A 22929-nucleotide genomic window follows, 5' to 3' on the forward strand; every position below is an offset into this window, starting at 1 on the left:
CTGTTCTCTAGGGGGAGAATCTGTTCCATACCTATCTTTTAGCTTCTGGTGTTGCCAACAACTCTTGGCATTCCTTGGGCTCTAGATGCATCACCTGAACCTCAGCCTCTGTTGTCACGTGGCCTTCTCCCTGTGTGTGTCTGTTTCTTGTCTTATAAGAACACCAGCATAGTGGATTAGGGGCCCAGGAGATGGCTTTGTGTGTCAAGTTCAGAAATTTGCAAGAGATGCTGGGAGCTTTTGATAGATACCGTTTCTCTGCTCACTCCCAGGAAGGTCACAGTATTCCGTGCACCAGGGGCCCAGCAGCTCCTGGCTAGCCCATCTTAGCTTATGGAGGAGGGGGTTTCCATGTGCCCGGGTGTTTAGGCCAACTCCGGCAAGGGAGGAAGTGTGTGGAGTGAGAGAGGAGAATGTACGCGCTAAGGCCTGAGACTTGAGCAGTGATCCTAACTTTCTACAGACCCACTCGCTATGTTCTATTTCATACCGAGTTAGCAGGACAGGTCTTCTTATTTCTAAATGAAATCCAGAGACCCTCGGTGTCTTGCCTGAGGACCTACCAATGGTTAATAGCAACAGGGCCCAGACACCTTGATGCATGGTCTCATATAGCCTTTCAGCTAGTTCCCAGGACAGTTTGCAGGAATCCGAAGACCTATTCTCCCTCACACTTGCCTTGGCTTTGCTTCCCTTGCCTGCTCTTTCCCTACCCAGCCCAGGGAGGGTCACCTGTAGCTCTTGGATCCTCGGGGCCAGGCACGTGTGAGACCCAGTGCTAGCACACAGCAGGTGCTCGGTAAACACCACTTCCTCTCCTTCCCCCTGACCCTTTAAACTCCCACAGCCCCCGTCTCTGTTATTCAGTCGCCACTCACTATATACTCCTTCCTGGGTACAGTGCGGAACTGGTTGTACAGCTGGTATCCTCACAGGAATATGGAAAGTCCTTCCTGTGCGTTCCCCACAGCTCTGCCCCAAAGCTGGACATGGGGAGCTCCATCACCACAGGCTGATGGCAGAGAGCAGGCCTGAGCGCCCTGCCGTCCCTCAGCCTTCCTTTGCTGCTGAGTCTCCCACCCTGGAAACACACTGGCCACTGACAGTGTCACCCAGCGCCCCAGCGCTGTCCCTGGCCTCTGATGTCTCTACAGAAGCCACACGTCACTGTGTATGGGCAGCTGCAGGCCTAGCTCCACACCTCCTGGCAGGTGGGCAGGTCCAGGTTGTCCCCACAGAGCCTCTTCGCTCCCAGGAGACAGAGATATGTCTGAGAATCTTTTAGCTGAAAGGAGCCATGGAAACCATGCAGACCTGTAGTTCCCAGCCTGGGCACTTTCCAGAAGCTGGGAAGCCTGCTAGGAATCCATATTCCTAGGCCCTTCCTGGAATATTCTGATCCAGCAGATCTTCGATGGAGGCCCAAGAGGCCGTCTTTTTAACAAGTGCCCAGGACGTTCTAGGTAGCCGTCAGAGAGCCAACGTTTGCGATCCATGGATAGAACCTGAACTCCCCCTTGTGTAGAGGAAAATCAGGTTCACGGAGGCGGTGTGGCTGACCAAGGTCACCCAGCTTGATGACGGTGAAACTAAAATTAGAACCCAAGATTTCCGACTTCCAGGTCGGGGCTCACTGCCACAACTTGCTCGTTGCCCTTGCTGTGTTTCCAGAGACAAGAAACGATAAGAGGCAATGCGGAATCCGGGGATCCAAATGTGTTGCTGTATGCTGAGAGGCCATATAAACATGGTGGTGGAGACACCAGCTTGGTGCCAGGCAGACCGTGGCTCCAGCCTGTGAAATGAGAACGATGATGGTCCCCACCTCCCAGGGTGGTTGGGAGATAATCTCTGTAAAGTATTGCACCCAGGCCCTGGCAGGGGACAAGAACTGGGAGCCCAGAGTCTGGCCCACTTGTGAGGCGTTCAGATCCGGTAACCTCACTGGGCGGCCACTAAAGGGTGAGGGGAATGCCACCAACAGGCCGGTGTGCAGGCGCCATTGCACTCCTGGGCCATGAGCTATTTTCCTTGGGGCCCAGTGAAAGTCGGGGTGAGCACAAGGACCCCAGGCATCGTGGTGCCTGGTGTTCTGGGTCCCAAGAGTCCCATCCCCGTTGTCACCTATCACAAAATCTGTCTTCATCTGGGAGATAGCTCAAACCCATCTTACCCCTGCAGAGGTGCCCAGGGGAGCAGACCATGAATTACTGTCACCACAATTCCCCTCTTAGGGCATGTCCCCGGTTTTTATAGCTCTCTGGTTTATAGCGTTATGATTTGAACTGATCAGCAAGGAGAACAGGCCCGTTTTTATAAGGGAAAGGAGACACCCACAAAAAGCCCAAATTATGACTGTTTGCAGTTTGCAGGAAACACTTTTTAAACTAGATCGCCATTAACCAGTTTCCGAGAAGAGTGCATGCTCGAGAAGCGCAGCAGGAGTTGGAGGAGAAGCAAGTGAGCCCCCTTGGGGAGGCATGTGGTCAGCAGGGAGGCTAAGGCACAGACATCAGGGGGGAACTCACAGACTTCCCAGAGCAGGAGGTGCGCCAAGGGCGCCTGCAGAGCAGAGACCATACCTTTGCATCATGGCTGCCCCCAGACCCTCCATGGCCCCAGGTGTCATCAGAGACTGCAGGATCCTGATGGCCAACCTGGAAGACCTGCCCCAGTAGCTCAGGGAAGGGGCTTCAATGTTGTGGAGTTTCATTTCTGCTCTAGGAGTCTGTGATTCTCCACCCCATGACCCCGCTGTCAGTACCACAGGGGACAGGTGGCTGAGGCTATTGGACATAAGAGGGAGGCCAGAGGTGAGTGTCAGCGTGAGTGGAGGGCAGTGGCCCCGCTCCAGGGCCCTTCACAGAGCCTGTGTTTGAGCCCCTCTTGTGGCTGCTTCAGTCTTCACTGAGAACTCAGGGCTTTCTGCTCGATTCACATGTTAGGTCGTTGTTTTTTCTGTTTTGCTCATTTTTATAGTAATGATAACTCATACTTGTACAACACTTTGACAACTACAAAAGGCCTTAATAAATATTACTTATGTATTTTTATTTCAAATCCACCACATTCTTGGGAGGTAGGTTTTATCATTTTTGTATGACAGCTGAGGAAACTGAGGCCAGAAGGTAAAGTGATGTGCGCAGGAATCACGGTGGCCAATGGCAGATCAAGTCCTTATGGCTCTGCGGTCAATACTCTGCCATTGTTTCGGGCAGCCTAGGCCCTGACCTCCAGCGCCATAATCTGATGGAGGAACTAAGGCGTGCTCACAATTCACTAAGCACAGGGCAGGAGATTCCCCACACCTGCTTCTCCCGCCGTGGTCCCGGTCCTATCAGAAGCGCTGTGGAAGTTTAGATGCTGGAGGAAGCATGCAGTAGATCAGAAAAGGCATACGTGCAATGCGCTTTAAAAAAAATCGTGCAAATGGGGGTTATTACTATGTCGTTTGTATTATGCAACTTTGTGGCTTTGGACAAGTCCTTACCCCTCTTTGTGCCTTACTATCTTCATCCGGAAAAGAAGGCAGTAGACCCCCAAAACTTCCAGGTTCCCTCTAGCCTGATGTTTCATGCCCAGATGCGTTCTGCACACCACAAAGCCTGAGGGTCCTCCCAAGCCTTCTGGGCAAGCCACCAGGATAGAACCAGAGCATTAAGGGGGTAAAAGAGCAGAAACAGAGGCTGGGTGAGGGGAGTGTTCCCTTTGGGGCAGGAGCCAGAGGCCACTTAGGCAGGGAGGGTCCTGGCTGCCCAACCATGGCTTTTGTTCATGGAAACTGACATCCATGCTAATGTCTCTGAACCATATGGGAAGTGTGGTTGGGCTCCTGGTGGTGGGCATTCATTTCCTTGCCTGTCGGTTTTTAAGGAGCCTGGATCAAGGGTGCCACTTGCTGTCTCAGCCAGGAGGGAGGCTGAGAAGCTGAGACGGAAGATCCAGTGGACACACAGCCAGAGCTGGTCTCCTTGGGGTGATGTTCTTGCGGGGCCACAAGACCCGGAGCAGCCTCAGGCCTGGGCAAGCCCAGGTGCATGGCAGGGAGAGAGGGTTAGCCAAAACAGCAGAAGCACTGTGCTGCCCTTGGACCCATGTCTGCGTGGAAAATAGCCCTTCTCTGCCTCCGTGCGTCCATCCATCCGCCTATGCAGCCATTCATTCACTCACTTCCTTTGCTTCCTTCTTGCTGAGGGATGTGAGGGCACCTCATGGTAGTAAGTACCCTTAGTCATCAGAGGGACCTTGGAAGAGATGTGTAATCTCTACCTGAGGCTTTGTCCCTGAATGCACACCCACAGGTGACCTGCCCCGAGACAGCCCTTCCCAGTACTGGAGAGTACCAGCTCTAAAGAGTTCTCCTAGGAGACAATATCGGCCTTCCTATCATGTCTGCTGATGAGTCCTATCTTCTGAAGCCACATGGAGTCAGTCTGACCCTTTAAAGGGACAGTTCTCGAGCCCAGTGTTTCCCCAAGTGTGGCATGTGTCCTGGCTGGCATGTGAGATGATTTTAGGTAGTACATGGATGAACACTTTTAATAGTTCTTTTTACTGTCACCTTCTATGGTGGCAGGGTTACTTCTAGTGAAAAAAAAATCTCCTTTCTAAATGTCTATATAAGAAAAGCAAGTCGATTGAAAGCAGAAGTATTAAGTAAACAGTACTAAGCATATATGGACATGGCATAAATGATGCTGGTCTTGATAAATACCTCTCTGGGCCGCCGCCTTGCCAGCATCCCCTTCCCAAACCTCTCACCTCTGTTCCCATCAGCTTTGCCCTGTTCTTTGACCATGGGTTGCATATAACTATCACAGCTTCATCTACACAGATGGTTTCTCGAACCCACGCCTTCAGCTCTGACCCACCATTGTCTCCAGGGCTCTGCACGCATTTGCACTTGGATGTTGTTGCTTCTCCTCGTCATGTCTGTGGGACATCTCAGATACCATGGGATTCTAGAACCACCGGAGGGGGTGGTGGTAGGGAGGGGGACATTTCTTAAGTATTTCCTGTTTAACATGTTAGTGTACATTTTCCCCTCAGTCCTTAAAGAGTCTCGACAGGAAGATACTATCTCCATTTTATAGCTAAGGAAGTGGAGGCATGTGACCTTTAAACAGTTTGGCTAAGGTGCAATCGTTGTGGGAGATCTAAAATTTAAGAACTCAGATTTGCTGGTGCCATGGAATTCCCATTATGCTAGGTGGCCTTCAAGCCAGAGGCAGGAAGGGGAGTGGAGATTCTCGGGCCAAACTTCGCATTCAGTGGAGAAAGACACCACAGCCCAGAGAGCTTATGGGCCATGCCCAGGCCATTCTGTGGGCTCTGGTCAGCTCCAGCTCTGGACTCGGCCCATGACACTCGTTCTTCCCACCATTCTGAATGTGAAGTTTGATGTCATGCTTGAAGGTCCCCTCACGGTCCACATCTCATCCTAGTGTTTTCTGAACTTGTCACTGCCTTTCCAGTCTCACTGCTCCAGCCTTCTCTGGTTCAAGTTGTTGTCACCTCATTCCTGGACTACTGCAGGGTCTCCCGACTTCAGGCTAATCTGTCTCAGGACTGCTTTCCATATTTGTCTTCGTAAAACATATCTTGGCACACATCGTCCCTCGATCACAAACCATCCTCAGTCCAAGTCACCACAGATCTTAAATCTCGCAGACCTTAAATCCCAGAGACAGCTCCCTCATATGAAGTATAAACACTATCCTGTCGATTTAATTTAGATCCTACCTGTCTCTCCAGCTTTGTCTCCCACAGTGCAAACTCTCTAGCAAAAATAGCCTTCTCCTTGTGTCTCTGTGGGAACTTACACTTCCCATGTGGAAATCACCTCACTGCACCCAGCCTCACCCCTCAGGCCCAGCTCACACCATCTATGCTAGCCTCCAGCCCTTGGAAATCCACCTTTTCTCCAAGTTCTTAATCTGCTTCTTATCTACAGGAGTCATTTGGCAGGTAGCAAATGTGACCCTGTGCTAGAATTCCTCCCTATCAGGCACATCCTCCTGCCTCCTGGCCTGACTATGAGCCCCTGGAGGACAGAGCGAAGTCTGATACCCTTTGCAGTCTCAGTCCTTAGTCTCCGTGCCCTTCAGGGTGGGCCCCTCAGTATGTGTTCTTCATTCATAGTGACGATGCTGCGTGTCTTTATGGGGGCAGAAAGTAAGGCTGCTGCTGGGGAACAGCCCCTCCTTTCTACCCCCTGCAGTTGCACACCAAGGGCTCGGTGACAGACGGCCTGCAGACCCACAGGGCTGTCTGGGGAGCAGATAAGAGAAAGATGTAAAAGCACATTGTAAAGCAAAAAGCGCAGGCATGTGAAAGAGGCCAAGACTGCAAAATCGACTTCAATGTTTAAAACATGCCATAAAGCCAGATGTAAAAATTCCAAATGATGCCCCTAAGGCTGTAGGGCCCACAGAAAAAGGAAACTGAAAGCTCTAGAGAAGTCAAAGCAACCCTCTAATGGGAGGAGGAATCCAGTTGGCCCCAGAGGAAGTAAGGACATGCCAGGCTAGGAGCCACAGAGGCTGGAATGGAACTAGGCATGCAGGAAAGTAGCATCCTAACTCCAGTGGTGGGTGTTGGGAGAAGACAAGGTACATATGTGGGAAGGGAAAAATTCCAGCAGAAAAGCTGGGGCCTAATCAACTAGGAGTAAGGAATCCCTTTAAGTTCCTGAGGATGGATGTGGCATGATAAAAGTGAGGTTCTGGAAAGTTCCTTGCTCAGAAATTTCTTCATCCTGTGAGGGGGGGAAAAAAAAAACCCCACACTAGGGAGAGAAATGCCAGGTCTGCATCCATATCCTCCATCTCCAGGCTTCTGGTGCTGGGATGTTGAAGGGAATCCTCTGTGCCTCTCCACCCAACCTCTCTCAGGACTGTAATGTTACTGCCTCACACAGCCGTATCTTTTGTCTTGACAGCCGTGTGCTGAAACAAGGCTAAGCCAGAACTATGTGGGCTACCCTCTGATGGGAATTTGGGCTGAGCTCTCTAGATCTAGTCTGAGAGCATAATCTGAAATAAGCATCTCACGCACAGGCTGAGAGCTAACCCGGAGACAGAGGAGTGTTTGTCTTACAGCGTTTGCGAGCTCTCGCCTTTTCCAGCTGGGTGAGGCTAAGCTTAGCTCTAATGTGCCCAAACAGCTGATAAGGACTGGAAGCACAGAAAGGCAGTAGGATAAAGAGGCTGAACGAGGATTGACGTGTAGAGATAGCAAATAGAGCCTATCAGTAAGGGTGCTTTCAGGTGCAAGTACTAGAAAACTCAGCTTGAAATGGTTTCTACAATAAGGAGATTTTATCTCACATAAAATAAGCCACAAATTAGGATGGCACCAAAGTTGGTTAAGTTAATTCACTGGTTCAGTGACTTTACCCAGAACTCCAATTCTTTCCACCTTTCCTCTCTGCCACCATCAGCATGTCGCTCTTGTCCTCCACTAGTAGTCCTCATGATCCCCAGATGGTTGCCGTGGTTCCAGGCTTCATATGCAGACGTGAGCATGTCCAGCTAAAAAAGAGATTATAGTGCTCTTTTGAATGTATCTCTCTCTCTCTCCCTTTAATTAATGAGGAATCTTCTAGGGGCATCCCAGATAATTTCCCTTCATGTCACATTGGCCAGGGATGGGTCACATGCCCCTTCCATAGCCAAGGGATGGAGGAAAATAGACTGGCCTCCATTGGGTTAGGCTAGTGGTTGGTTTATGGCCACAGTGCTCCTCACAAGTAGTGACCAGGTTTGATTAGGAGTAGGAAGAGAGTGCAGGGGTCCATACTCTAGCCAGCACCTACAGCCACATGTCTTTACACTGTCAGTGGGAATACAGAGTGCCCTGAGCCAAGCAGGCTGTGCATCTCAAGCGCTTGCTTCACATTGCTGGGTTTCGACAAAAATCATTCAGCATAGCCCCAACAAAGCCCCATGCACATCCTATGTGCCAGGTAAATGGGCCCTGGGGTATTGAGGGCTGAGTTGGTGGGGTCCATTTATCACTATAACCATAAACAAAGGGGAAAACATTAGAGTCCTGGCTCTACTGCCTACTCACTGCAGGACTTTATGGAAAATTACTAAATCTCTTTGGTAAGTTTCCTCATGTATATAATGGAGGTAATACTTTTAATCTATCACACAGAGTTACTATTAATATTATAACTAAAACATCCAGACCCAGACTCAGGTGTTAACAGTGGCTGTGGTGGAGGAGGAGGAAATGGTGGTGGTGGTGGTGGTGATGGTGCTCATGGCAGAGGTGGTGCTGGTGATGGCAGTGGTGATGGTGGTGCAGGTGGTGATGGTGATGGCAGTGGTGGTGATGGCAGTGGTGATGGTGGTGCAGGTGGTGATGGTGATGGCAGTGGTGGTGATGATATGGTGGAGGTGGTGATCACGGTGGTGCTGATGGTGCAGGTGGTGCTGGTGATGGCAGTGGTGATGGTGGTGCAGGTAGTGATAGTGATGGCAGAGGTGATGATGGTAGTGGTGAGGATAATAGTGGTGGTGGTGCTAATGGTGCAGGTGGTGATGGTGATGGCAGTGGTGATGGTGGTGATGGTGATGCGAGGAGGAAAGGAAAGTGGGAGTAAGAGGAATAAAAGAAAGAAAGTACTCACCCTTTCTGTTTCACAAAGAGGTCATGAGACTCAACATAAAAATGTATGAGAAAGTGCCTTCTAAACTGTAAAGTGCTACCCAGTGAGTTATCACTGTGGTGATAACTATGTTAGTGTGGTGATTACTGTGTGATAACTGTGGTTAGCAAACCTCCTACGTCCATGGGTCCCTCTACTCCTGAAGAGCACTGACTTTCATCCTTCACCCTTGTCTGCCATAACTGAAACAAGTCACTTCAAGAGGCAGAGTGTTGTCAAGTTCCCAGAGACACAAGGGAAATGCTCACAGCTCTGGGGCTGGGAGCTTCTTTAGCAGAATGGAACCCATTACTGTAGATCTAAGGGCTAAGGAGGGAGATGGGGCAAGGACATTTGGAACACGTGGAGCCCAGCAAACAGGACACAGAGAACGTTTTGGTTTGGTTTGGTTTTTAAGTTGCTTTGATAATAGAAAGGAGGTATGAGGACTGTCTCTAGTTTTTGTTGAAGTCACGAGGATCCAAAGCGGCATAGAAGTGGGTTGTGCTACCCGTTTTGAGGCCAGGGCAGGAGAAGAGACAGGGAGAGGCAGCAGGACTGGTGCCGCTGAATACTCCAGCTGCCCAGCAGGCTGTCATGGGAGCAAGCAGAGCCAGGTCCTCTGCAGAGGACACACTAAGTCCCCTGGAGCAGGGATGTTCACTCCATGGACGTGTGCGGGACACTTACTGTGTGCAAGTGCTGGGGTGGCAGTAATGACAGCAGCTACCATTTGAGTTATGACTCTGGTTTCTAGTTCTCATTATTACCACTCTTCCCACTTTACTGGTAAGAAACCAAAGTTTCAGAAGATTATGTAGCTTGTCACAGAGAAATAATTTGATCCCTGGTGTACCTGACTCCAAAGCCCTCTCTCCTCTGTCACTTTGCCTTTAAAGACATTTCTTCACCAAAGGTGACAAAGACACTTGCTTCTGCCCTGCAGGCCCTCTGCCCCTGGAGAGGAGAAACACACGTTGTGATGAATGCTATCATCTGAAGAAAGGGTGCTGTAGCTGAGGGGAGGGACTGATTAATTCCAGCCCACTGGGGGTAGAGGAGGCAGAGGAGGGTTGAGAAGTCCACACAAGGTGATGACATTGAAGCTGGCTTGGCTCTGAGAGGGAGTCTGCCAGGTAGAGAGAGGGGCGGGGCTTGTCAGGGCACGAAGAGAGTTGCACAGAACAGCCTGTCTGGTTTGCGTGAGCCTTTTGGTGTGGCTGGAGCTCAGTGTGGTGGCTGAGAATGAGGCCTGAGGGACAGGTGGGGCAGGACTGTGACAGACCTGGGAGCCAGGCTAAGGAGGCTAGATTCCACTTTAAGGCTGAGGGGAGCCGTTGGAGATTTTTATGCAGTAAAACAGCCTAGATGTCAACGGGAGGGGTTAGGGAGCTGCTTTAATACCCAGCCAGTGGTGGAGGCCTAGATGGAGATGGGCAGTGGGGACAGGCAGCATAGACAGGGTCTGTTTCCTTGGGCCAGGGGTTGGTGTGATTCCTCAAACGAAGGGGAGCATTTACGAGAGTTTTGAGGCCACTGCTGCACACTCCCTCCATTTGGAAAATTACATTCCAGCCCACAGGTCACTAAGCAAATGCCCCATTGTCCCCAGGAGTAATTCAGCCCTGATTGGTAATATCTGTCACCCTCTCCACTCCATTACACCCAAAGAAAAGGTAATATCCCTGAGCCGGAGTGAACTCCTTAGAGAGGAAGGGGCTGGCCATATTCTGACAGCCAGAGCTGCCCAGTGAAGGACGGGCCACCTTAGAAGGAAATGACAGCCTGAGGTGGAGAAGGTCACCTGGAGGGATCACCTGCTGTGGGCAGGAGGCTGGCCTGCGTGCTGTTTGGGCACTCCAGGAGGGGGATGCAGGCAGCACGTGACAAAGGTTGACTGTTCCCTCTGTACTGACCACACGCTGGACACCAGATAAAGAACTGAAGCAGGCCGGTCTCTGCCCTATGGGGTTTACGGAGGAACCCAGACTGGGGAGGGACCCAGGGATGGACAGAGATGCTGTCTTGGAGATAGGGGTAGTGAAGGGTCCAGGAGGAGCAGACAGGTCCATACCCCAACATCCAAGGTGGCCTGCTTGGCACTCTTTGGGTTTGAGTCAGGTGCCGCTGGGCTGGGGCAGCCGAGGCAAGGCTGGCCTCCAGAGACGAAGACGTGAACTTGAGGAATTAGTAAGTGGATAAGTCACTTCAACTTAGCGTCATGGGTAAGCCCAGAGAAACAGTCCAGTTGGAGGAGAGTTTTTGTTTTTTTAAACTGAGCTGCTGTAAAACCAATGACACTGGCATACTTCTCAACTCACTCAGCTCAATTGCTACTTGCCCTCGCTAAATAGGTGAAATGTTTTTTTTCAAAGCTGCTTTACTTTTAGGCTATTAAATGGTTTGTCCTGTCCCCTCTTTCTTTTTTTTTTTTTTTAAGATTTTATTTATTTATTTGACAGAGAGAGACACAGCGAGAGAGGGAACAGGGGGAGTGGGAGAGGGAGAAGCAGGCTTTCTGCAGAGCAGGGAGCCCGATGCAGCGCTCAATCCCAGGACCCTGCGATCATGACCTGAGCCAAAGGCAGACGCTTAACGACTGAGCCACCCAGGCGCCCTGTCCTGTCTCCTCTTTCTTTGCTGGAAGTCCTGAATCTTAAGGCCAGACCATTTGAACCACCAGACACCTTCTAAATGAGGCCCTTGGGAAGGAAGGGCCTGTCCTCAAAAAACTGTGCAACTGAAGCATTCGTCCTCAGGGGCTGCCCACGTCCCTTTCCAGCCCCTTTCTTCCCAATCCGGGTGCCCCAGGCGTCTGCCCAGGCATCTGTCCAGGGTTTCACAGAAGATTACACTGTCAACTTTCTGATGAGTTAGTCCCTATGAAGGTGAAGGCTGATACAGGTTTAAACATGACATCATGTACTTTGGTTGGAGACCCCTAAGGAAAACCTTTAAGATCCAAAGGAATGTTTCTCTTTTTTTCACTGTGGTAAACTCATACATAACATTAAATTTGCCATCCTAACCATTTTTAAGTGCACACCTCAGAGGCACTAATTATACTCCAGATGTTGTGCGGCCGTCACCACTGTCTACTTCCAAAGTTTGTCATGCCCTGAAACAGTTCCTCCTTCCCTCCAGCACCTCGTAGCCTCTCCTCTACTTTCAGTCTCTGTGAATTTGCCCATCCTCGACTTTTTATTTAAGTGGAATCTTACAATGTTTGTCCTTTCGTGACTGCCTTCTTTCACTTAGCATCGTGTTTTCAGGGCTCATCCATGTTGTATCCTGTTAGACCTTCATTCCTTTTTATGGCTGACTAATATTCTGTTGTGTGATTATCCCTCATCCACTGATGGATGCACCATTAGAGACCCCAGGAGAGAGGAAGATTTGGAGATCCCTGTTGCCCTTCCTTCCAGCTGCACCACATAGATGGCCCTTTACTGCCCAGAGGCCCCTGGCGGGTGCAGTAATCCAAAATCTCAGTCAGCCCACAGATAGAGACAGCTGTGCTATGGCAGGAACAGCACCAGAACAGCCATCAGGAAACACAAGTACTCATCTATGGGGTGGATGTGTGGCCTTGGACAAGTCCTCTTACTTGGGATGTGTGTCTTTGTAGGAGGTCCTTCCAGCTTCTAATATTCTACCAAGTCCCTCAGTGTCCTAAGAGACACTTGCAATGCAGCAAGTGGTGTGGGGCAGAGTAGACCCTCAGGAAATGTGTGTGACCTACTGCATGAAGGAGTGAAGGACCGAGAGAAAAATTGGAGAGTAGGAACTGAGGTATTCCAGTTTCTTCATCTCCCTTCATTAGAAATAGTCAGGAGGCTGTTTTAGAGGTCAGGTTGAATGATACTTCAATTATGAAACAATCTGGAATACAAGGTGCTGTCTGACACATTATTATTGTGTTTCTTGTCTTTGCACCTTGTACTGAGATGGAATTGTATGACTGGGCTTCTCATCAATTCTTTTTGGTGTAAAAATCTTGGCAGCTCCAATAAATACACTTGCATAAATTTAAGTGAATACACACAGGCTCTCTTAGTATGAATTCTCACACCTTGGTCTGTTATACAGCAGGTATAAGCTGTGCAGTGTTCAACACAGATGGTGGGCATCACCCAGCTGTGCCATGCATGTGTGTGTGTGTGTGTGTGTGTGTGTGCAGAAGCATGCACACGTGTATAGACATGGCAGGCTGTGCATTGTTGTTCTTGTCTGAAGAGCTCTACCCTGGCATGGCTTCTGCTCATAAGGAGTCTGTGTTCTCCTAAAGCACAAATATTAATGATCTCCTTACTGAAGGACCTTTTTATTATAAACTCTATTTGTATTTATAGTGATCCTCAGAACAATGAGGAGAGGAACTCTTTGTTCCTTTCCATGTCTTGGAATCTGACTGTGCCTTAGGCAGAACCGCACGCATACCAGGGATTGGCATCCTCACTTGCCATAGAATTTTGAAGAGACTTTGGAAGTCCTCTACGACTTTGGAATTGGTGTTCAAGGTTCCCAGAAAAACAAACAAATAAACAAACAAAGCAGTGATTCTTCTTCTCAAATAAAATCTTAATGCAGAAACCAGCATTATAAAGCCAATAAAAGTCTTCCAGATTAGTCAGAGATGGCTACTTCTTTTTCTTGTGTAGTCTCTGTCCTCACCCCATCATATCGGTTCCCTGGACTCTTTTGAACTGTGTTAGGATCCTTGGACAACTTAGCATGTGGGTACAAATGGTGCTGCTCTGGTTCAAGGTGGCGGGGGGTCAGTGAGCAAAGCCCCCCCTAACCTGTTACTGCTCCCAGAGCAGCACTGTGGAAGCCCAGGGCTCTCTGCAACACTGCATTTTTTTAATGCTTAGCTAGTTCTTTTACAGACGAGGAGACAGACCCAGAGAAGTAAAGTGACTTGCCCAAAGACACACAGCCAGTGGTACCAGAATCAAGATTATTACCATCAAAAGATAATTGAGTCTCTGTCCTATAGAATGAAAGGTAGGATACATGTACATGAAAAGATAAAGGGAAAACTAAAATTAACACTGTACTCATCAGTGTCTATTAGTTCCACAAGTGTTTAGAAGACATGGTGGTTCTTGGAATCTGAGGCTCTCTCCACTGAATTTTTCTAAATATTTGAGACATGGGTGTTGCCATGGGCACCAGCTGCCTGCAGTAGTGCTGAGAAATGAGCAGGGAGAGAGGAAAGGAAGGGAGAAGAAGATGAAAATGGAAAGGCAGCAGTAAGGGGAAGGAGTCCTGGATAGGAAGGAAGGAAGACAGGAGTGTCTGAAAGGCTGAAGTCATCACACCTGCCCCAGGCAGGTAGGGCTTCACCCTTGATTTGGGAAGGGGGTCCTCCAGGAGCCCTGGGACTCCATTCCGGCGTATTCCCATTCCAGCCTTGACGTCCTCTCATCGGCAGGTTTGCATGCCTCCTTGACCCTTTCCAGGGTCAACACAGAACAGTAGGAACAGGAACTTCCCAGGTTGGTTTCCAAAGTTCCCGAGTTCCCAAAATCACAGATCAAAAGGGGCAGTTCACAGGCTGAGTGTTGTGCATTCTCAGAGAGCTCTGTGGTCCCTCAGGATTCAGGGGAGCATGGAGCTCTGGCCTCAGAACTCAGGCAGGAGGAGGGCTATGAATAAGTGTGTATTCACAGGACCAGAGGCACCAAGACCTCAGCACAGCAAGAGAAAGGTCTTGGACAAACTTTTGCATTTCTCCACTCCATTCATTTTTGCCCTTAGGTGTTTCTGTGGCAACACAACATAGGTTTTAAAAGGATCAACCAAGCTGTTTCACTTGTTTACATTTTTGTTTGTTTCTTTCTCGGGTTTGGGGGGCGGTGGGTGGGATTAACTTCAAGGGCACTCAATGCCTAAAGTCAGAATGAATACCATAGAGCCATCAGCATGCGCACGTGCTCAGAGGCAACAGGCACCTACCCCTTCTCAGGATTCTTTGTCCAGACCCCTTCTTACTGGCCACCTGGACCCTTTCCAGTTCTATCTCAGATCCTTAAACAACTTAGTATGAGGACTGACCCAGTTGTGTCTCTGGGGATAAGCGAGGACCAGGGAGAAACCTTCCCCTGGCACCCAGGAAAGCGAGATGAGATGAATGGACCTTTGGACCAAGGGTCAGGGAATCTGCTTTCCCATCTTCTGCACATACCTCCCTGGCCTTGGTATCTTACCAGCATTCTGGATTTTCAAGTGAGGAGGTTAATTAAATACCCTCTAAGATTCTATCTCTCCAACTCAACGGCTTTAAGCAGGATAACTTCTGCCAAGGAGGTACATTCCCATAATGTGAAAGTGCTTTCCAAGGGATGAGATTGCCCCTTACCGAGAGGGATTCCAGCCTCATCTCTCCTCTCTTTGGTTGGCACGCTCTCACTGGGCAACCTCATTCAGCCCTCCCTGCAAGCTGGACTCCCCCTGACCTCCTATGTCTGATCACCAGTAACCCCACAAATGTCCCACAAATGCTTTAACTCAGCAAGTCCAGAACTGATGGCTCTCCCCTCAAGTCCCCACTGCAGTGAGAGGCATCACCATCCAGAGTCGCCCAAGTTGGAAAACTTGGGGCGGGGAGCACTTCTGCTGTGTCTTCCCCCAACCCCTACATGCAGCCAGAAACCAAATTACCTTCTTTCTATCTCTAAAACGCACCTAGTTCTCACCAATCCCGTTGTCTACCTTGGCTCAAGCCTCCATGGTCTCTGCATGGGTCACCCCCCAACTCCCTCGACCCCCATCGCCACCCTCACTCTCTAGACCGGTGCCAGATTATAGCGCACGTCTGACTCCAACATTCACTATCTCCTCAGGATAGAATCCGAGCACCCAGGGGCTGCTCCAAAGCCCCTGGTCATCTTGCGCCTACCCACCTCTCCAGCCCCGTAACCTTCACTCCAGCTGATCAGATGCCCACATTACCTGAAGCTCTGCACACACACACACCTTCCACAAACTCCCTCAGGTTGCACATGCTTTCCCTTTCAACTCCGTCCTGATGGGGTTTAACCCATCATCAACCGAATCAACCCATTTTAACCCAACATCACCTAATTTTAAAAGACCAGAGGCTCCCACATACTGTTATTTGTTCCTGGGTCATGCTCCCCCTCCCCACCTCTGTAATAGGTAGTGAGTAAAAGACAATCCTGCCTCTGAGGTGCAGATTAATGCCGGCTTCTCCATTCCCTTCCCACAGCTACTGCCTGATCAGGGCCTTCATCGGCACATGGGCTAGTGGTTCTTAAACTTCAAGGTGCCTCAGAAACACCTGGAATCATCTGCAATGCACATTTCCAGGCTCCATAGCCAGGAGATCCGCCTCAATAGGTCTGGGTAGGGCCCAGAATTCTGCATTTTTAAACTTTGCCTCCTCAAACTGCTTCACCCGGAGCTGGGCACAGTGAGGTCTGCACTCATGCCAAGTCTAGCAAATGACAAAGAATGGATGGGAGCACAGGTATATGTGTGGGCTAGCCTCCCCCCACAGAGCTACCCATCAGACTTCAATGCCCCTGGGCTTGGAGCACCTTCCCAGCAGGCTGGGCAAGAGCGAGTATGCCTTCCCAGGTGAGCTCCATCTGACCCAACACAGGATGGGAAGATAGGTCCGGGAGTTCTGAGCCTACTGCTTCCTGGGGGCTGTGACTGGGCCTGTCCTGCTTGGAGGATCTGTGGCTGAATGCCATGTGGACCAGTGTTTTGTGGCTCCAGTGAGAGATGGGCTGAGGCTCCTGCAGAGGCGAGCAGTGGAGCATGAAGGCATCCAGGCAGCCTTTGCCTGGTGGGGGCCATTAAGGCTCTGCACTGGGAACAAGCTTGTGGGAGAAAGCAATTAGTGGTGAGGGAAGCCAGTGAATCAGCACACAGAGTCGGCTCGCTCTAATTGAGCCAACGAGTTTGTCCTGTTAAGTGTGGGCTCCCAGGGACAGGAGCTTCATCCTTAAATGCAAAGCCTTCTTCAAGGTGGCAAAGGGAGGAAAAACACTACCTCCCACCCTTTGAGAAAAGAGGTGAGCCTTTTTTCTTCACTGCCCCACCCCAGTGCCTGCCTCCATCCTGGAAATGCTGATTTTCTCAGCTGACGGGGTCTGTCTTTGGACAAAGATTTTTATTTTCTCAAGAAGGAGAGAGACTTCTAGTTCAGGGTCAGGGTATATGAGCAGATTGCCTGTGTTTCAACTGTTGTTAGGAGCTTTTCAATGTCTCAACTTCTTTGCGGCTGTATTCCTGGTCTATCAGTTTGGAGAATGTGGTTAGTACACTCCCCCAAGATGGTTTCTTTATCTTCAGGGTTTGTTACCTCAAGGTGGCGGTACACTTTTCCTGTGGTTTTGTCCCCTCCTTTCTGAGCACTGTTCTCCTCTGTCTTGGCATCATTTCCCTCTAGATCAAGACATTATGAGTTCTCTTCTGAGAAGGTACAATGAAACATTCACTGATTAACTAAATAAGATGTTTTTCCAAAATGTGTCATTTTTCTACCACCCTAATATTTGCATTTTAATGGGACATTTGAAGACTAAAAAAAAACCCTTAATGCCCAATGAATTGGAGGTCTAAGGTTGGAACAGACTGGGGAGTTGGTAATCTGGCTAGGAGGTCCTACCCAGGTCCTCCTAGATCCCACCACAGAGTGGGCAGCACTCTCCTCCACCTGCTTGTGAGATCTGCTGGTTCAGAACTTTCCAGATCCCCGATCTCATTGACTTTATTTTTCTCTCCCTTCTATTTTTGTTTCCTAGGAACGAGTGGAATATCTCTTTCTCATAATTTTTACTGTGGAAGCATTTCTAAAAGTAATAGCCTATGGACTTCTCTTTCACCCCAACGCTTACCTCCGCAATGGTTGGAATTTACTAGATTTTATAATTGTGGTTGTAGGGTAAGTATCACTACCTTTCTCTCTTCCCTCCCCTCACCCCTTACTATCCACCAACATGTGCCTCTGTTTCCTTCTGTTATTTGTATCTCTTTTTTATTTGGTCACAGCGGCACTGGGCACCAGGCAAGATGAGAGGATCCATTAAAAGTCACTTTGAATTCAGACTTTCTCCAAAGGGAAAAGAGCTCTTACTTAAGAACATCTCCCTCACACACATGCTCACATGCGTGCATTCACACACACACACACACACACACACACACACACCACAACACAGAGTGGAACCTGAGGGCTTTTAATGGAACTCAGCATCCTCTTTGCAGCTGAGGAGATTCCTCTGCTTGAGGTCTTTTATTCCATCTCCAACCACATCTGGCCCGACAGCTCTTCGAACCAGTTCCCCTGCTGTGTTCCTGAGCAGAGTTCGTCCAGTTGGCCTGGCGAGCAGCCCATGGGCATGGGGGTGGGGCTGAAGCTGGCATAGGTGCCATGGATGCCCACTCTCACCTCTACAGTGGGCCTCATCGGGGGCCCCAGGAAACAGGCTGCTTGAGATAAATGGGTGAGGAAACAACAGAGAACTTTGAAGGGCCAAGGTCGTGGGTGGCCTAAGTAGAACCAAATACACCTTCCCCAAACACGCTGTTCTGCTGTAGCATGAGATAAATCAAGGTCAATATATGCTTTAAAAAAAAAAGCAATGTAAAGAATCATAAATAAAATTCGGAAGTGATGATCTCCTTATCTAGGAGTTAGCAACTTTACAAAAAGATCCTGTACATGTGCTATGTGAAATGTAGTTCATTAAGACACAGTTGATGAAGTTTTAACTGCTCCTCTCTTTTGTGAAGGGAGGGCACCCTACAGCAGATTCTACTTGGGCTTCTCGGAGCTGATCTGTCGTTTCTCTGAGCCTGGAGAGTGGTCACATGGTGGCCACCTTGCATTTTTACTCCCGTGGAGTTCCGCTAGCCTTCAGCATCAAGGTCAATATGTCACTGGGCCCATATCCCAGGAACCTATTTTTGATTGGCACCATTTGTGCCATCCCAGTGAAGACAGGTCCTTGTGGACTCCTCCAGAGCACTCACTGCTCATCATCTCATGGGAGTGTCTGGTCTTTCCTGCAGGAAATAACAAGAGCAAATCAAGACCATTGAGAAGTTATTTCCTTGCCTCTGGCCATCTGGATGACTTATTAGGGTTGTTTGGAACTGCTTTAGGGGTTTTTCTTTGTTGTCTTTTTTTGCACAGCCAATGAAAGACACACTTTGGCCACATTAACACCAAGGATATTTGGGTGACATGAGAAGCACTAAAGTTATTGGAGTATTTGCCAGGCATAGATCTGGCTCCAGAGGACTCAGAGTGAGGATGCAGTTATAAGAGAATTTGCTGCTTTTGTTCACACCAGGATAAACAAAGAATAACCAAACAAATGCCTTGAATTAACTCCGGTAAACCATAGCAAAGGCATTTAAGGTGCCTTGTTCCACATGCCCCTAAATCCTTTCAAATTCGGTGTGTTTCTCACGGCCTCGGACTCTGGGGAACCTTTCACATATGCCTAGAAAAGAGCCCCAGGAATGAGATTGATAGAGAGATAAGGGTGCCTTCAGGGACTAATTTTGTTTTGGCAGAGAAGCTATATCTTCTTCTCATGTTTATGGAATGAGTTAGAGTTGACTGCATACCATGCTCTGCCCCCTCCAGGGCCTCACCTGCAGCCTGGGAGGTCGAAACGGGAAGCACAGGGCAGAGCTTAAACCGGAGCTCGGGAGGGAGGGAGCAGATGCCTTGCCTTGCGGTCTGCGTCTTCTGCTTGTTTGGACCTTGCTTTACCCCTCGCCCTGCTGCTCCTACCGGGAACCGCAGAGGGCAGGCTTCGTGGGGTCAGCCCAGATTTCAGTCACATCTTTCTGGGGTCTGGGCCATGAAGCTGATGAAGAGGAAAGCATCCAGACTGGCCCTCTTCCAAAAGATGCCTCTGGTTGGCTGTTTAAGCCACAGAGTTTTTGATGCTAGTGGTTGCTTAGCTTGTGGCTCACATGACCCGTTGGGCTTTTCCCCCATTACTAGCACACACGGACATATTTGACACCCAGTTTCTCTTCTCCAAGGGCATTGGTCCTAGTGGCTCTCTGTCTAGTCTCAATCTTGGCCCATCCTTCTAACTTGAAAAATCACACACACACACACACACACACACACACACGGTGTAGCAACCTCCTCTCTACCGCTATGCCTCCTTTTCCTGCCCTTTTTTTTTTTTTTTATAGTAAATGGATATCTGTCTATTTCCCTTATGTCTCCTGGGAAATACCTACTCTCCCGGGCCCCTCCTCTGCAGCCACTTAGGGGACAGTTTCTTGGGCTCTCCTACAATCAGAGGGGAATCTGCCTTGCCCTGGGAGAGCCGGGTTTGCCTGCCTGCTGCCTGAGTGCCGGGCCAAGAGCTGCTCTCTCATGTCGGCATTGCCACGCGGGGTCCTGTGACAAGAGGCATTGCCTAACCCCCACAGACCTGTCACATTTCCTTCCTAAAGTGGAAGGGTCTCCTTGGTACAGTGGGGAGATGAGACTGCTGAATGAAAGTGGGGAGGACTTCAGAGGCCTCTGTGAGCTACCTCTCCCCACCTCAAGCCAGGGACCTAGGGATCCTCACTAGATCCCCCTGCCTGAGACATTCTACTCCAGCTGCAAGGGCTTTTGCTACCATCTCTCTCCCAGTATGGTGGCCCTGCCTTTCTGAACTGCTGGGCCCTCTAGAGCTGTGTTGTCCTCTTTTTAAAAGCTCCAAGTTCAGCTAAGGAACTGCCAGACACAACTCCTGAAGAATCCCCCTGCCAAGCATCCATATCTGAACCCAGCCCTTAGGGACAGATAGGCACAAAGCGGTGGGTTCAGCTTTACAGTATCTAATCAAGGAGAAACACACCAGCCCCTACAAGCCAAGAACACTTCCTAGACCCATTCCTGAATTTTCTACCTTTTCAAAATTAAAATCAGACACTTAATAAAGTGTCTGCGTCAAGTTGGGGCAGAGAAAAGAAAAGAAAGTTGTCTAACCTCTGTTCCCTTCAATAAATAATATTATGTGAACATCTTGTACCCTAATAAGCGTATTGCTTTCTTCCAGGAAATACTAGGAACCAAATCTGGTTTGGATTTGGAATGTTGTTTGACAAACTTGCAAACTGGTCTCCATTTTCTAAGATTTCAGCGATCTAGACTTCAGTGGAAAGAACATTTCTCTGCAGAGAAAGAAGCCCGTTTCCCCCATCCTGGCAACTCTGCCTGGGGTTCAAGGCATCACCAGCTAACATATGACACCATCAGCTGAGCTGAAAGAATCACAGGGCTGAGAAAGACTTTAGATGTGGTCTGGCCAGAGTTGTCAAACTTCTTTCAGCTACAAAACCCATTGTTCAAGCAAAGCCTTACTCAGAGAGCCACAAAAGCCACTCTATTCCCGCCACTTATCTCTGGCCTCGCTGCCCAAGAAGTCCCTAAGCAGTTCCATGGAGCACAGTTTGGAAATCCTTCATCTAGACCAACCCCGTCCTCGCTGGGCCCTGCGTAGATTTGTGTTTCTGCAAAGCTAAGCCCCCAGCTGCAGCCTCCCGTGTTTCCAGATCCAGTTCCCTGGGCATGAGTCAGTTCAGGAGCTCAAGCCTATTCCTCAAGAATGAAGTTGCCCTGGCCTCGAATGCAGGTCAGATGTGGGGCCCCAGTTCTGATACCTGGGCTTCCCCCTTGACCCCCGGCCACAGCCCAGCACACACTCTGCTGACAGTGAATTGGTAGTCATCTCTAGTATAAAGGACAGAAATTGCCCCCATGTGTCCTTTCCCCTATTTTTCTTGGTTACCACAAAAGCCCAAAATTCCGGGCTCCCATTCCCACGTGGTTCTTTGAACCCTGTGCCCCCTCTCTCTCGCCATCTCCCTGAAACCTTTCCACTGTGCCTTGTGTTCCCCACAGCCCACTGCCCATTCAGGGGTCAGCAGACACATTTTCTGTAAAGGGCCAGATACGCATTTTCAGCTCACAAGCTGTGCGCTTTGTCCCGACTAGTCACCTCTTCCGAGAAAACAGCAATGGACAGCAGCAGTATGTGAATGAGGGGTGTAGCTGAGCTCCAGCAAAACTCCGTGTACAGAGCGAGTGGCCCAAGGGCTGCCCTAAACCCTCAGCTTTGTCTCTGGCCACTCACTTAACCTCCTGGCTCCCCCAAGGGTCCTACTCCATCACAGTCTCTCAAGAGATGGCCACTCTCTCCCAAATGCCTTGTTCCACAGCCAGGAGGTCAGGAGAGGGGCCCTGCATTTCTCTTATTTCTGCTTTCAGACTGCTGGCCCTGCCCGCTTCCTAGCCACCTCTGATTCTGATGTGTGTGATCAAACCCTTCCATTCCTACTTCTCCCTATGGGGTCCCCTTCTAGGCCTCTGGGGACTCCTCATTCCTTGAAGACAGGAGCTCTTGGCTCACTCCCAACTCTCTCCAACCTCACTATTCCTGCTGTCCCCTCCAGTAGCTTCTTGGTTCCTTGATATCTACACCGCCCACCCCCCGCCCAGGGATCCTGACTCCATCCTATCTCAGATGCCCACTCCCATGGTGATAGCCAATATCCCTGCCGTAACTAATAGCCGTGCCCTCCCCCATAATCTCAAACCAAACACCCTGCTCTGGAAACACTACCAGCCATCTTTCCAGCTTACTCCCTCTAGCACTTTGACTCTGACAATCCATTCATCCTGTCCCATTCTCTCTGTTCCTCTGCCCGTTGTGTCCAGTCCTCCTTTTAACCAGCTTAGATGCCCAGCCCCATCACAATCTCTCACTTGTGTGTACAGTCAACTTCCTTCTTCCTCTCTTCCCTTACCTTGCTCATTTGGAAAAACACCAACCCTAATCAAATCCAACTAGATGGAAATCCATCTGGTACCTGAAAGCTGTGCCACTAAAAGGGGTAGAGAAACCTGCAAAGCTGAGCTGATGGGTTTCACCTGACACTTGTGACCACAAACTTCAAATAGGTCCTTGATGATACCTGGCAACCCTACTCTATGTGCTACTCCATTCACTCCTCCACTTACTTTGGTGAGTCTTTTATACCTTAGCCTCCCCCTTTAAACTTCCAATACCTGCTCCCCATTCACATTTTCAGCCGATGACCTTGCTACCTGTTTCCCTGAGAAAACACATGTAACCAAGGAGAACATCTGTACCCCTATGATGTACCTTCCCATTTGAACCATGATAAACCACCCTTCCCCTATCTAGGGCCAGTACCCTTCAGGGTGCAAGAGATCCCTTCCGCCTCCTGCAGGACAGCAATCCTTCCAG

General features: G+C 49.6%; 1 protein-coding gene across 12 annotated transcripts in view; it reads left to right on the forward strand.

Moving 5' to 3' along the window:
• Positions 1-22929, forward strand: part of CACNA1C (calcium voltage-gated channel subunit alpha1 C) — a 643199-nt gene that overhangs the window by 361312 nt on the left and 258958 nt on the right. For all 12 annotated transcript variants that reach the window (XM_021690729.1, XM_021690726.2, XM_021690718.2 and 9 more), the window contains exon 4: positions 17437-17576. In XM_021690729.1, coding sequence (XP_021546404.1) covers positions 17437-17576 — 140 coding nt within the window. The remainder of the gene's footprint in view (positions 1-17436; positions 17577-22929) is intronic.

Source organism: Neomonachus schauinslandi, chromosome 5 (assembly GCF_002201575.2).
Source record: "Neomonachus schauinslandi chromosome 5, ASM220157v2, whole genome shotgun sequence".
NCBI lineage: Eukaryota > Metazoa > Chordata > Mammalia > Carnivora > Phocidae > Neomonachus > Neomonachus schauinslandi.